General features: G+C 43.2%; 1 protein-coding gene across 1 annotated transcript; it reads right to left on the minus strand.

Moving 5' to 3' along the window:
- Positions 1-7894: 7894 nt before the first annotated feature.
- Positions 7895-9689, minus strand: LOC120065667 (thyrotropin subunit beta). Its single transcript, XM_039016735.1, has 2 exons — positions 9494-9689; positions 7895-8552 (listed from the first exon to the last, which is right to left on the minus strand). The coding sequence occupies exons 1-2, from the start codon at positions 9653-9655 to the stop codon at positions 8271-8273; spliced, it is 444 nt and encodes a 147-aa protein (XP_038872663.1). The 5' UTR covers positions 9656-9689; the 3' UTR covers positions 7895-8270.
- Between the last annotated feature and the right edge of the window lie 5985 nt (positions 9690-15674).

Genomic DNA, 15674 nt, shown 5'->3' on the forward strand with positions numbered 1-15674 from the left:
GGGAGTTTCTCCCATTCTTCTCTGCAGATCCTCTGAAGCTCTGTCAGGTTGGATGGGGAGCATCGCTGTACAGCTTCTTTCAGGTCTTTTCAGAGATGTTCGATCAGGTTGAAGTCCGGGTTCTGCCTGGGCCACTCAAGAACATTCAGAGAGTTGTCCCGAAGTCACTCCTGCATGGACTTGGTTGTGTGCTTATGGTCGTTTTCTTGTTGGAAGGTGAACCTTCGCCTCAGTCTCAGGTTCTGAGCGCTCTGGAGCAGGTTTTCGTCAAGGACCTCTCTGTACTTTTCTCCGTTCATCTTTCCCTTGATCCTGACTGGTCTCCCAGTCCATGCCGCTGAAAACATGATTCATCATTCCCCACACCATGATTCTGCCACCACCATGCTTCACCGTACGGATGGTGTCAGGTTTTCTCCAGACGTAACGCTTGGCATTTAGGTCAAAGAGTTCAATCTTGGTTTCATCAGACCAGAGAATCTTGTTTCTCATGGTCAGAGTCCTTTAGGTGCCTTTTGGCAAACTCCAAGCGGGCTGTCATGAGCCTTTTACTGAGGAGTGCCTTCGGTCTGGCCACTCTATCATAAAGGCCTGATTGTTGGAGTGCTGCAGAGATGGTTGTCCTTCTGTAAGATTCTCCCATCTCCACAGAGGACCTCTGGAGCTCTGTCAGAGTGACCATCAGGTTTTTGGTCACCTCCCTGACCAAGGCCCTTCTCCCCCCGATTGCTCAGTTTGGCCAGCTCTCGAAAGAGTCTTCGTGGTTCCTAACTTCTTCCATATGAAAATGAATGATGGCGGCCACTGTGTTCTTGGGGACCTTCAATGCTGCAGAAATGTTTTGGTACCCTTCCCCAGATCTGTGCCTCGACACAATCCTGTCTCGGAGATTCCTTCGATCTCATGGCTTGGCCTCTTGCTCTAACATGCACTGACAACTGTGCGACCTTACATAGACAGTTGTGTGCCTTTCCAAATCATGTCCAATCAATTGAATTTAGCACAGGTGGACTCCAATCAAGTTTTAGAAAGATCTCAAGGATGACCAATGGAAAAGGATGAGCCTGAGCTCAATTTCGATTCTCATAAGAAAGGGTCTGAATACTTATGTAAATCAGGTATTTCTGTTTTTATATTTTATCAATTTGCTAACATTTCTAAAAACCTGTATTCACTTTGTCATTATGGGGTATTGTGTCACGACTTCTGCCGAAGTAGGTTCCTCTCCTTGTTCGGGGGGTGTTCGGCGGTTGACGTCACCGGTCTTCTAGCCATCGCCAATCCATTTTTCATTTTCCATTTGTTTTGTCTTGTTTTCCCACACCTGGTTTTCATTCCCTCATTGCGTGTTATGTATTTAACCGCTCGTCGATTCAGGCGCGGGCTGGGAATTTTATAGACAGATCATTTGCACATAGTTTAGGGATCCCCATCGTTCCTGTGGCTATGCCCTTCCCAGTTCACGCTTAAGACAGTCGACCATTGGGGTCAGGGTTAATTAGGGAGGCCACCGCTCCTCTGGGCATGGTAACGCAGGGGGGTCACACGGAGAGAATCAGTCTCTTTCTCATTGACTCTTCTGCGTTTCCTGTGGTGCTAGGCCTACCCTGCTTAGCTTGTCATGACCCCACTGTTTCATGGCAACGGAGGGCTCTCACGGGGTGGTCGCAAGAGTGCTCGGGGAGTTTTGGGGTTCCGGTAGGTGCTACTACGGTGGAAAGTCCAGACCAGGTCTCCACCGTGCGCATTCCCCCCGAATATGCCGATTTAACCCCTCGTTCCATGTGTCTCTCCTCAGGCCGGTGGTGGCTGGCCCACTCCAGGAGTCTAAGGTGCGGGAGGTTCCTCCGCCCCCTCTGGACATCGAGGGGGCCCCGGCATACTCCGTTCGCTCCATACTGGATTCGAGGTGTCGGGCGAGGGGCCTTCAGTACCTCGTGGACTGAGAAGGGTATGGTCCGGAGGAGAGAGGCTGGGTGCCGGTGGAGGATGTGTTGGACCCTTCAATACTGCGGGAGTTCCACCATCTCCGTCCGGATTGCCCAGCACCTCGCTCTCCGGGTCGTCCCCAAGGCAGGTGTCAGCGCGCCGCTGGAGCCGCGCGTCAAGAGGGGGTGGGGGTACTGTCACGACTTCTGCCGAAGTCAGTTCATCTCCTTGTTCGGGCGGTGTTCGGCGGTCGACATCACCGGTCTTCTAGCCATCGCCGATCCATTTTTCATTTTCCATTTGTTTTGTCTTGTTTCCCCACACACCTGGTTTTCATTCCCTCATTACGTGTTGTATATTTAACTCTCTGTTCCCCCCATGTCTTTGTGTGGAATTGTTTGTTGTAAGTGCTTGTGCACATTGTTGTCTGGTGCGCGACAGGTTTTGTACCCATACGTTGCTATTCTGGATGCCGGTGGTTTTGTATATTAAACTGCTCCGTTATTACCCAGTTCTGTTCTCCTGCGTCTGACTTCTCTGCCACCAGTTACGCACCCCTTACATATTGTGTGAATATTTTCAAAATCGGTTTTAGAATAAGGCTGTAATGTAACAAATGTCAAGGAGTCTGAATACTTTCTGAATGCACTGTATATATAGAACAATTTATTTGTTATTTTTTCGGTGTCACATTTTGGTTTGTAGTTTGTCTTTGTAGTTTGCCCATGGCTGTGCCACAGCTGTGTGATTGTTTAAATAATGTAATTAATGACTTGGGCCCAAGGAAAGGTTTGGGAAACCCTGCCCTAAGGGAACACCAAGGGAGATGCCAAGAGCGATATCTCCCTAGAGGGATTTCTTAACAGATTTATCAAGGCTAGGATCTTAACACTACTCCCTCGGTTCAGAAAACACAACATGTGCTTCTTTATCACAAACTAATAATTACTCCCGACTCTGGGCACTACAACCTGTCCCTCGTGCTCTGAACTTCTCCGGGTGTCTGAGACATTGGACAGTGGGGCTGGATGAACTTGTAGATAGTGGCTACTGGACAGCCACCATGACTCACCAGACCATCTTGGATGCGATCTCCTCCATTGTCCTGACTGCTCACAGGAGATGCATGCCATGTCAGTGGATGGGAATCTCAAGCAATGCCGCTTCCAGAAAGCCTCAGGGTTTGTACTACCTTCTTATGTGTCGATGTTTTGTTCAGGGTATAATTATACCGTCTTAAAGTGCATGCTGCTCTTCTTTTGTGTTATGAATTATATTTGTGTGATGTTATATTGCAGTTGATCTTTTTTTAGAAGAGCATTAATTGTCAACTAGAAGGTCATTTTCTTTGAAGAAAAATTGTGAGACAGTGATTTGTTCTATTTGCTTTATCCAAACCCCCCTGAGACACAGACTGATAAAATAATTTATATGTTGAAAGATAATGATTAAATAATTCCACTGAAACCATATAATTGTATGAAATTGATTAGAATCATAAAACTATAATCTGATGATATGTGTAGTTTTAGTCAGAATTAGAACAAGGACCTGTTGTTCTTTTTTTAGTATGTAAGCAGGGTGCAAGTGGGAAACAAATGATAAGAGGAGCTATCGACAGACGAGTTGTACTACTGTGTTCCTTACAGGACATCCTGTCTCCACCCGTGGAGGGGAGAAAGTGTTAGGCTTGCAGAAAATTATGAAACATGTTGCAGATTAAACAATGTGTCTGTATAGTGGAAAAACACAGACTGTCTGAGCAAGGCGTAGCTTAAGATTTGAACTTGTATGTATGTGCCTAACAAAATACCGAAGAACAATTAAACTGTGTTTGAACCGACCTAGCTAGAACTCTGAGAGTCTTATGAGGACAGGGAGTACTTCTCAAGGTTTCCCTAATCTCGGGGGAATGGAACTGTCGGCTGGGTAGTGATACACTGTGGTGAGAACTATGGAGAAGGATAAAACTCATCTACTGTTTGTGTGTATGTATGTGCGTAAGAAGCCAGTATAAAATGGATGTTTTTGTATTTGGACGTCAGAACGTTCTCGTGAATAAACATTTTGACTATAGTAAGCTGAGACTCTTGTCTGCTTCATTCAACCAGAATCTTACAAACTCTGGGTTGCAGACTGAGTAGATTAATTGAAGTTTATGAACATTGATAACAAAATTCTCATAACACAGACACAGACCCACACACAGAGAGGTTGGAGCAACACGGTCAGATGTCTGGGATTTGAACCTGCAACCCACCTCTCTAACCTCTAGGCTACTTGCCACGCCTTTGTGGTTTGGCTTGATGTAAAATTGTGTGATGTCATCTTGCAGTCTGACTCTATGTAGTGTTGAGAAGGGCTTCTACGACAGGTGTCTTCCTGGCGAAAGACGATGACGTCATCTTTCGTCAAACATGTCCATACAAAGACCAATCATGTAATTATTCTTACAGCTCCTAGCTTTAATGTCACCCAGTTTAGAACTTGTTTCTTTTAAGTTCATCTCTGCACTTCACTGTGATTTTCATGTTGTAGACGCCAGGCAAAGGAATGTGTAGCACGTCAGAGTTGACAGCGGCCAAAGAGACGTCAGGAAATTCATCTGCCAAAGTAGATGAGGAGGGCCTTGAAATAGCAGTTTGCTGACACAGCGTGCTCCTCAGGGCCCTCAATATGTACAGAGGAGAGATGTATGGCTATCCAATGTACTTGCAAAAGAAGCTGTCTTCTGCTGACACGGTGGGCTTTTTCTTCTGCGATGTTGCATGCAAATGCTGGCCATACTTGCAGAAAGTTGTGCAGGCGTGCCCAGAGTTGAAGTAGCTTCTAAAAATGCACACTCTCCTCACCATTATGCATGCGAAGGCACATGAATGGTCTTAGGAGGTAATTGTTTTCCTTCATGATTGTTTTTGGGTTATGCACAAAGCATATTGTAATGCTTTTTAAAATAATAGAATGAATACATTATTAAATTTTTTGATATGTTCATTATGGCATTATATTATAGTAGAGCAGGTAAATAGTTTTATATCCAGAGCTGTACGTCTATTATGATAACATAACTAATTGTCACGCCCTGACCTTAGAGATCCCTATTATTCTCTATGTTTGGTTAGGTCAGGGTGAGTCGGGTGGGAAAGTCTATGTTTTCTATTTCTTTGTTTTGGCGGAGTCTGGTTCCCAATCAGAGGCAGCTGTCTATCGTTGTCTCTGATTGGGGATCATATATAAGTTGTCATTTTCCGTTTGGGTTTTGTGGGATCTTGTTTTCTGTTTAGTGTTTCTGCCTGACAGAGCTGTGCACTTTTGTTTTCACGTTTGTCATTTTGTTTGAGTGTTTTTTGAAATAAAAGAATCATGAACACTTTCCACGCTGCACTTTGGTCCACTCTTCCTACCACAAATGAGAGCCGTAACACTAATGCTGAAGAAGGTTTAGGATTGCAACACAATTCCCTCAATAATGTTTAACTATTAAATGGTCCTTATATTTGAGCTCGAGCACACTTCAATTAATAACTAAACCCAATTGCCCCTCTCCTGGACTGTCACCTTGACACGGTTTAGAGGCTTGCATACTACAATGACCCTGAGCGCTGAGCCGGAGGGGTTTAAACTCCTGGCAGGTGCAACCAAGCTGGCCAGGTCGAAGGGTCCATGGTCCTCCATGTTGGTGGTTGGGCGTGGGGCTAGCTACCCCACCCTGGAAAAACAGAAATATTGACGAATGGAAACCAAATAAATTACCCCAAAGCAGGTCATTTTCTTGGACACATGTTACTGTTGAAGGGAGAAGCTAACAGTGAAAGACATTTTTTACTGATGATGCTATGATGATACTGAACATCTGGATGAGCGTCTAATTTTGAATATGGATGCTTCACGTTTAACCGCATTTATTGATGCCTCTTTTCAAAGAGACGCCAGTAATGGAACTTTTATGGATCTTGAGCATTTCCCCACCGTACGGCCTACTGAACCTCGCCAAAAGTCAGATGCTATCAGCTCTAAACTTGGTGGGTATGAATGGAGTGTGATTGGACGCATGAGGATGAAAAGACCCCAGTGTTCCGTTTTTTCTCAGAGCGTCTTGATACCAAACTCCCAAATCGTACAGGTTTGCCCAGCTTGGAGCATCATACCCCAAGAATCGAGGCTGTAATTGCTGCCAAAGATGCTTCTTTAGCGGCGGCAGGTAGCCTAGTGGTTAGAGCATTGGGCCAGTAACCGAAAGGTTGCTGGATGGAATCCCCGAGCTGACAGGTAAAAATATGTTGTTCTGCCCCTGAACAAGGCAGTTAACCCACTGTTCCCCAGTAGGCCATCATTGTAAATAAGAATTTGTTCTTAACTGACTTGCCTAGTTAATAAAGGCTGCATTTAAATAAAATAATTCAACAAAGTACTGAGTAAAGGGTCTGAATACTTATTTAAATGTGATATTTCTGTTTTTCATTTTTATAAATTAGCAGAAAATTCTAAAAACCTGTTTTTGCTTTGTCATTATGGGGTATTGTGTGTAGATTGATGAGGGGAAATGTTTTTTAAATTCATTTTAGAATTAGGCTGCAACCTAACAAAATGTGAAAAAAGTCAAGGGGTCTGAATACTTTCCGATGGCACTGTGTATATGATGTTTGGCGATTAGTCTTGGCTCGGAGTCCGCGTTCCAAGTCACCCCAATGGTGTTCAATGGAGTTGGCCAGTTAAGTTCTTCCCCACCAATCTAAAAAAGAAATGTGTACGGACCTCGCTTTGTACACAGTGGCATTGTCATTCTGAAACAGGAAAGGGCCTTCCCCAAACTGTTGCCACAAAGTTGGAAGCACAGAATCGTCTAGAATGTCATTGTATGCTGTAACGTTAAGATTTCCCTTCACTGGAACTAAGGGGCCTAGCTCGAACCATGAAAAACAGCCCCAGACCATTATTCCTCCTGCACCAAACTTTACAGTTGGCACTATGCATTTGGGCAGGTAGCGTTCTCCTGGCATCCGCCAATCCCGGATTAGTCCGTCAGACTGCCAGATGGTGAAGCGTGATTCATCACTCCAGAGACCGCGTTTCCACTGCTCTCGTCCAATGGGGGCGAGCTTTACACCACTCCAGCCGACACTTGGCATTGTGAATGGTGATCATAGGCTTGTGTGTGGCTGCTCAGCCATGGAAACCCATTTCATGAAGCTCCCGACGAACAATTATTGCGATGACGTTGCTTCCAGAGGCAGTTTAGAACTCGATAGTGAGTGCTGCAATTGAGGATAGACGTGCTACTTGCTTTAGCACTCGACAGTCCAGTTCTGTGAGCTTGTGTGGCCTACTACTTCGTGGCTGAGCCATTGTTGCGCCTAAACATTTCCACTTCACAATTCAGCACTTACAGTTGACCAGGGCAGCTCTAGCAGGGTAGAAATTTGATGAGGTGGCATCCTGTGACAGTGCCACATTGAAAGTCACTGAGCTCTTCGGGAAGGACATTCTTCTTCCAATGTTTGTCTATGGAGATTGCATGGCTGTGTGCTCAATTTTATACAACTGTCAACAACGGTGTTGCTGTAATAGCCGAATCCACTCATTTGAAGCGATGTTCACATATTTTTGTATTATACAGTGTATGTAGATAGCTACCTCGATTACATAGCTACCTCGATTACCTCGTACCCCTTGAGTCAATACTGGTACTCCCTGTACATAGCCCTGTTATTTTTACTCATTATTGTTATCCACTGTGTAATTATTCTGCGTGTCACTATTTATATTTATATTTTATATTTTTAAAATCTTTATCTGTAACTCTGCATTGTTGGAAAAGGACCCATAAATAGTTATTACACTGTTAGTCTACAAGTGTTGTTTTACGAAGCATGAACAATTAGCATTTGATTTGCGATGTGTGTGGAGTGTGACAGCGTGCTGTGTTCCTACACAGGATGTGATGAATTCAGATGAGTTACAACTATTTACAGACTTCAGCTTTAATAACGTCCCGTTCATGATATTGGTTCACCGTAAACAAAATAGCTCAGTGAGTCAGTGGACAGGAAAGACATGAGGCAGACAGAAATACCAGGATCAGCCTCCATGGCAAGCAAAGTGGCAAACAAAAAGGCATATTCACATACCAAACACAACAGCAACAATACATGTCACAATGAATAGGATACACCACCCTGTAGCTCACTGTATCCACCACAAACACATGAATACAACAATGCTGTTCTGTTATCATAATGATTAGGCTACTGACCATAAACTTGAGTTGAACTGACCATTCTCCTTCCTTATTGGTCATTATGGTCATTACAGCCAAACTATCCAGGGAAGGGAGAGCGTTATCAGTTGGGGGGGATGTAGTTGTTCAGGCCAGGGTATGGGTAGATTTGTCTGAGTGGCTTGGAACACCTGGCGCCGTCTCCACTGCTGGCCTTGTGGGCACACTCATCACTGTCTGTGTTGCAGGTGCCACAGTGGCAGCTGAGGGCCACGGGGTAGGTGAAGAGAGGGTTGGCATGGAGCGGGCAGCCAGGTAGTATGACTGTTCGGTACTCCACCTGGTCATAGGTACAGCCTCTCTGGATAAGGAAACGCGGTCCGGCCAGCTCCTTCATGTTACTGTCCTGGTAATCACACGCACACAAACACACATGCTTAACATACACTAAGTGTACCAAACATTAGGAACACCTTCCTAATATTGAGTTGCACCCCATTTTTGCCTCAGAACAGCCATAATTCATTGGGGCATGGACTCTACAAAGTGTTGAAACTGTTCCACAGGAATGCTGGCCCATGTTAACTCCAATGCTTCCCACAGTTGTGTCAAGTTGGCTGGATGTCCTTTGGGTGGTGGACCATTCTTTATACACACTGTTGAGCGTGAAAAACCCAGCAGCGTTGCAGTTCTTGACACACTCAAACCGGTGCGCCTGGCACCTACTAACATACCCCGTTCTAAGGCACTTAAATCTTTTGTCTTGCCCATTCACCCTCTGAATGGCACACACACACACAATCTCAATTGTCTCAAGGCTTAAAAGTCCTTCTTTAACCTGTCTCCTCCCGATCATCTACACTGATTGAAGTGTATTTAACAAGTGACATCAATAAGTGATCATAACTTTCACCTGGATTCGTGGAAAGAGCAGGTGTTCTTAATGTTTTGTACACCCAGTGTACTGTATATACAGTACATTACATACTGTACATGCGATGTAGGTCAAATATGCCTCACGGTCGGCCTGCGATTGGAATTTGTTATAGTTGAAGTTTCAAGTTATACTTATATTTTAGCGTCTCTTCTGCAATGCAAAACGTGTGACAGGATATATAATGTATACATTGTATTTTGTATATTGACCTTGTCTCTATCTACTAGTCTGCTGCTATCATGGCCAGGTCGGTCTTATAAAATATTATGCAAAATCTCGATGAGATTACTCTGATAAAATAAAGGTAAAACATAAAATGTTTTATGGGGGGATAAAAGTTTATAAGTGAGTGAATTTTACAGATCCATTAAAGAACTAAGAATGTCTGGTTGAGGTTATAGGCTACTTACCCTTGAGTAGCAGAAGCCCATGCAAATGGTCGTATTGATGGCCACGCAGAAGTCACATTCACGTCTCTCCTCATACAGAGTGTAGTCCGTGGGCACACACATGGGCACAGCTTGGCTGAAGAGCAGGCAAAGGAGACCACACATGGCCACGGACAATTCCATTTGGCAAACAGCGAAGATGTTCCGTCACACAATCAAGAACCTGCATAGAAGTAGAGCAAATGGCAAGAATAAAATATGAACAAATCTAAAGTTTTTTAGTTGGAAATATGAAAAAATTGAGGTTGATGCATTTGAGAAGCCATTTTAATAAAACACAACTCAGTCATGCACCAATAGCATGACAAAGAAGCTGTACCAGTGTTCCTGTCAGGTCAGCTCTGCTCACTCACCTGGTAGAGCTGGGCACCTGCAGGTCTGATGATGCTGTCTGATGGAGCCTGATGGTCTTTATACAGTCATCCTAATCCACCTTGATCCTACTGGACCATTATCTCCCATCTCTGACAGTGTGGACGTAGGAATCTCCTGGCCCATTATGAGGATGACATGCATTAATAAAAGGCATCCTCTGTAGCTACAAACTTCCATTACCAGTACAGCAATGTATGGGGTTAACCTGTAATAACCTCATAATAACCCTGCTCTTTGGCAGTATGTAATGCAGTATCTGGCAATTCCACTTGGTGGCACAATAGAAAACTAAGTGGTAAATTCAGAGATTGGTCCGGTCCAGTAACAACCCTGTGTCCAACTCCTAGATGAGCAACTCCTAGAAGTGTCTGCTAAATAACAAAAATGTAAATGTTCTTCAAATCTAGGAACAGGATCTGCTAAGCATATAGGGCCTACAACAGGGTTCGCCAACTGGCGGCCCGCGGGCCTAATTTGGCTCGTGGGTGGTTTTATTTGGCCCCCCAAGTTTACTGAGCCCAAAAAATATGTAATAATATATATATATATAAAAAATGTGTTTAATTTTCATTGTTGAACGTAAAAACACCAGGAAATCAGTGTTTTTAATTTGGGAAATCTGTTCACAAGTATTTCCACGCATAATAGAGAGAAACGTGATCATATACAAATGAAAGCAAGGTTTGAAATTATAATTTTCGTCAAATATTATATATGTTTGGGCTTCTTGTGGTCAATTTGCAGTCTACAAATTATATGTAATTATGTTCCGGGCCCTCCGACCATCGCTGAAGAAAAACCTGCCCGCGACTGAATCTACTTGCTGATCCCTGGCCTACAATATGGTTAATATCACAGGGCAAAGTGGAGATGCAACCATAAGCTTACATATCCAATTCTTTCAGATCTACATGTTCCTATAGATCATTTGTCTAGGCGTCAGGGGTTAGAGGTCATTTCTGGACATAGGCCTACTTTTGTTGTTTTGTTACACTTTCAATTGGTTGGAAAAAGATGTGAAAGTGTGTTTAAAAATATCAAGCTTTGCAAGCAATCATGCGTTCTGAAATATGGTCAAAGTTCATACAATGCCATAAAGATGTGTAACATCCTGAAATACCTTGTCTATTAAACTCTGATGAGCTCTATAACAAAGTCATACAAGATTCCATGTAGGCCTATAACTGCAACCTACCCCCATTTAACTATTTGCTGTTACATAAGACGTTTTTTTGTTTTTACATCACCTATAAGTTTGGGTTTTGTAAGGAATTTGATACTTCCTCTTTAGGTCGCTGTGGTGAAGTGAGCGTGAGGCTCCTCTCACCACGCATGTGCTTATCAAGGCCTTCAGCCACCAGAGCCATGGCCTTTTCACCCCACTACCATCTAGAAGGCGGAGACAGTACAGGTGCATCAAAGCTGGGACCGAGAGACTGGTAAACAGCTTCTATCTCCAGGCCATCAGACTGTTAAATAGTCACCAGTACCCGGCCTACGCCCAGTACCCACCCCTGAACCTTAGCCACTGGTCTAGCCGGCTACCACCAGGACTCTAGTCAGCACTTTAGATACTGCTACCCTATGTACACTGCCTTCAGAAAGCATTCACACCCCTTGATTTTGTTCCACATTTGGTTGTGTTAGAACCTGAATTTAAAATGGATTAAAATTAGATTTTTTTGTCACTGGCCTACACACAATACCACATAATGTCAAAGTGGACTTGTGTTCTTAGAATATTTTACAAGCCAAAATAAGTTCAGGAGTAAAAATGTGCTTAACAAGTCACAGAATAACTTATGTGGACTCACTATGTGTGAGATAATTTAACATGATTTTTTGAATCATCGCTGTACCCCACACATACAATTGTCTCTAAGGTCCCTCAGTCGAGCAGTGAATTTCAAACAGATTCAACCACAAAGACCAGGGAGATTTTCCAATGCTTTGCAAAGAAGAGCGCCTATTGGTAGATGGGTAACAAATATATCTTTGAACATGGTGAAGTTATTAATGACACTTTGGCTGGCGTATCAATACACCTAGGCACTACAAAGATATAGGAGTCCTTCCTAACTTAGTTGCCGGAGAGGAAGGAAACGGCTTAGGGATTTCACCATGAGGCCAATGGTGACTTTAAAACAATTACTGAGTTTAATGGCTGCGATAGGATAAAACTGAGGATGGATCAACAACATTGTAGTTATTGCACAATACTAACATAAATTACAGAGTGAAAAGAAGGAAGCTTGTGCAGAGAATTTTAATATTCCAAAACATACATCCTGTTTGCAACAAAGCATTAAAGTAATACTGAAAAAAATGTGGCAAAGCAATTAACTTTTTGTCCTGAATACAAAGTGTTATGTTTGGGGCAAATCCAATACAATGTCACGCCCTGATCTGTTTCACCTGTCTTTGTGATTGTCTCCACCCACCTCCAGGTGTCTCCTGTTTTCCCCATTAGTCCCCGGTATATTTATCCCTCTGTTTCCTGTCTTTCTGTGCCAGTTTGTCTTGTTTTGCCAAGTCAACCAGCGGTTCTACTAGCTCCTATTTTTCACCAGTCTCTGTTTTTTCTTAGCTCTCCTCGTTTTAACCCTTGCCTGCCCTGATGCCGAATCCGCCTGCCTGACCACTCTGCCTGTCCTGACCTCGAGCCTGCCTATCCCCTGGTACTGTTTGGACTCTGACCTGGTTTATGAACTCTCGCCTGTCCCTGGCCTGCCTTTTGCCTAGCCCTTTGGGTATAATACATATCGGAGCTCAACCATCTGCCTCCTGTGTATGCATTTGGGTCTTGCCTTTTGCCCTTATATTCAACACATCACTGAGTACCACTCTCCATATTTTCAAGCATATTGATGGCAGCGTCATGTAATGGGTATGCTTTTAGTCAAGAATGGGGAGGTTTTCAGGATAAAAAGGATACAAAATGGAGCTAAGCACAGGCAAAATCCTAGAGGAAAACCTGTTTCAGTCTGCTTTCCACCTGACACTGGGAGATTAATTCACCTTTCAGCAGGACAATAACCTAAAACACAAGTATAAATCTACACTGGAGTTTCTTACCAAGAAGACAGTGCTCAAGTTGTTTAGATTGAAATCTACTTGGAAATCTATGGCAAGACCTGAAAATGGTTCTCTAGCAATGATCAACTACCCAATCTGACAGAGCTTGAAGACTTTTTTAAACAATAATGGGCAAATGTTACACAATCTAGGTGTGGAAAGCTCTTAGAGACTTACCCAGAAAGACTCACAGCTGTAATCGCTTCCAAAGGTGCTTCTATAAAGTATTGACTCAGGGGTGTGAATACTTATGTAAATAGAATATTTCTGTATTTCATTTTCAAACTATTTGCAAAAATCACTCAAAACATGTTTTCACTTTGTCAATGTGGGTTATTTTGTGTAGACTATATTTTTGATCCATTTTGAATTCAGGCTGTAACACAACAAAATGTGGACTAAGTCAAGGGGTATGAATACTTTATGAAGGCACTGTACATAGAGTCCTTGAACACTGGTCAATTTAATAATGTTTACATACTGTTTTAGTCCCACTTTATATGTGTATAGTGTATTGTAGTCATGGCTCATCCAATATAACTACTGCTGTAAACATGTTTTCTATTCATATGCTGTCCATACTATCTATACACACCATTATTTGAATATACACTATATATACAAAAGTATGTGGACACCCCTTCAAATGAGTGGATTCTGCTATTTTAGCCACACCCATTGCCGACAGAAGTATAAAATTGAGCACACAGCCATGCAATCTCCATTGACAAACATTGGTAGTAGAATGGTCTTACTGAAGAGCTAAGTAACTTTCAACATGGCACCATCATGGGATGCCACCTTTCCAACAAGTCAGTCTGTCAAATTTCTGCCCTGCTAGAGCTGCCCTGGATAACTGTAAATTCTGTTATTGTGAAGTGGAAAGTCTAGGAGCAACAACGTCTCAACCGCAAAGTGGTAGGCCATACAAGCACACAGAAAGGGACTACCAAGTGCTGAAACACGTAACGTGTAAAAATCGTCTGTCCTCGTTTGCAATATTCACTACCGAGTACCAAACTGCCTCTGGAAGCAACGTCAGCACAAGAACTGTTAATCGGGAGCGTCGTTAAATGGGTTTCAATGCCCGAGCAGCCGCACACAAGCCTAAGATCACCATGCTCAATGCCAAGCGTTGGCTGGAGTGATGAATCACGCTTCACGATCTAACAGTCCGACGGACAAATCTGGGTTTGGCGGATGCCAGGGGAAAGCTACCTGCCCGAATACATAGTGCCAACTGTAAAGTTTGGTGGAGGAATAATGGTCTGGGGCTGTTTTTCATGGTTTGGGCTAGGCCCCTTAGTTCCAGTGAAGGGAAATCTTAACGCTTCAGCATACAATGATATTCTAGACGATTCTGTGCTTCCAAGTTTGTGGCAACAGTTTGGGGAAGGCCCTTTCCTGTTTCAGCATGACAATGCCCATGCACAAAGCAAGGTCCATACAGAAATGTTTTGTCAAGATCGGTGTGGAAGAACTTGACTGTCCTGCACAGAGCCCTGATCGCAACCCCATCAAACACCATTGGGATGAATTGGAACACCCACTGCGAGGCAGGCCTAATCGCGCAACATCAGTGCACGACCTCACTAATGCTCTTGTGGCTGAATGGAATCAAGTCCCCACAGCAATGTTGCAACATCTTTTGGAAAGCCTTCCTAGGCTGTTATAGCAGCAAAGGGGGGACCAACTCCATATTAAGGCCCATGATTTTGGAATGAGATGTTTGACGAGCAGGTGTCCACATACTTTTGGTCATGTATATATATTTATATTCCGAACTCTGACGTTGCTCTTTCTGATACATCTTAATTTATTAGTTATTTGCATGGACTCTAAAGACTTTTTTTTCTCTGCCCTCGATAGATTTAGTAACGCTAATTCTGTCTATAATAGAAGGGGAAAAACTCCAATAACTTTTGAATGGACTGTGAAAGAGACATGATGTCTTCTTTGAGGAGTGTCTACACAATTAAAATATATATTATTTTACCCATTGGTCAAAATAAGATGTTTTGATTGGACGTACATGGAGTAATGGAAACATTTTGCAGCTAATGCCCATTTCCCTCAATTTTACACATGTTCATGTCTTATGAAACCAGGATACGAATCCTGACCGAATAAAAAATGTCATAATAATACTTTAAAAAATATTAAGACAGGACCCACGGTCCATCTGGGTCCGGATTCGGCCACGGTCTGCCTATTGAGTGTGTCTGGTGTAGAGCTTGTTCTGTGACACAGGCTATCACAGCCTGACCGGATAACCAAGGCAACCTGACATTCAACTAATTGAAACACTAGTGGCAATGAAAAAATAACAGAACAAATTATTCAGTGTTCCTCAGCAGTAGGCTCAAAGCCAATGAATGTTCAGTTCCTGGTTACAGTACATATTCTTGTCAACAAGTACTGAGAACAGGGACTTGAAATCTGAAAGCTATCAGGCTATGGCAGGTTTATTTTCATCTGAAATCTCATATTATACCCCACAATCTTAAACAAACTTAACCCAACTGTAAAATCAACGTGCCTGATTGGCATACAGTAAGCCCTCGATACACCTTGTTTATGAGGTACTGCCTTCCAGGAAATGTAATAATCTACTGCATTGATGGAAACAGATAACCAACAGAAGGTGCACAATGCAGAAATTGCTCAGCCATTTCCTGGTTTCTAAAATTCT

This window comes from Salvelinus namaycush, chromosome 20 (genome assembly GCF_016432855.1).
Source record: "Salvelinus namaycush isolate Seneca chromosome 20, SaNama_1.0, whole genome shotgun sequence".
Lineage (NCBI taxonomy): Eukaryota > Metazoa > Chordata > Actinopteri > Salmoniformes > Salmonidae > Salvelinus > Salvelinus namaycush.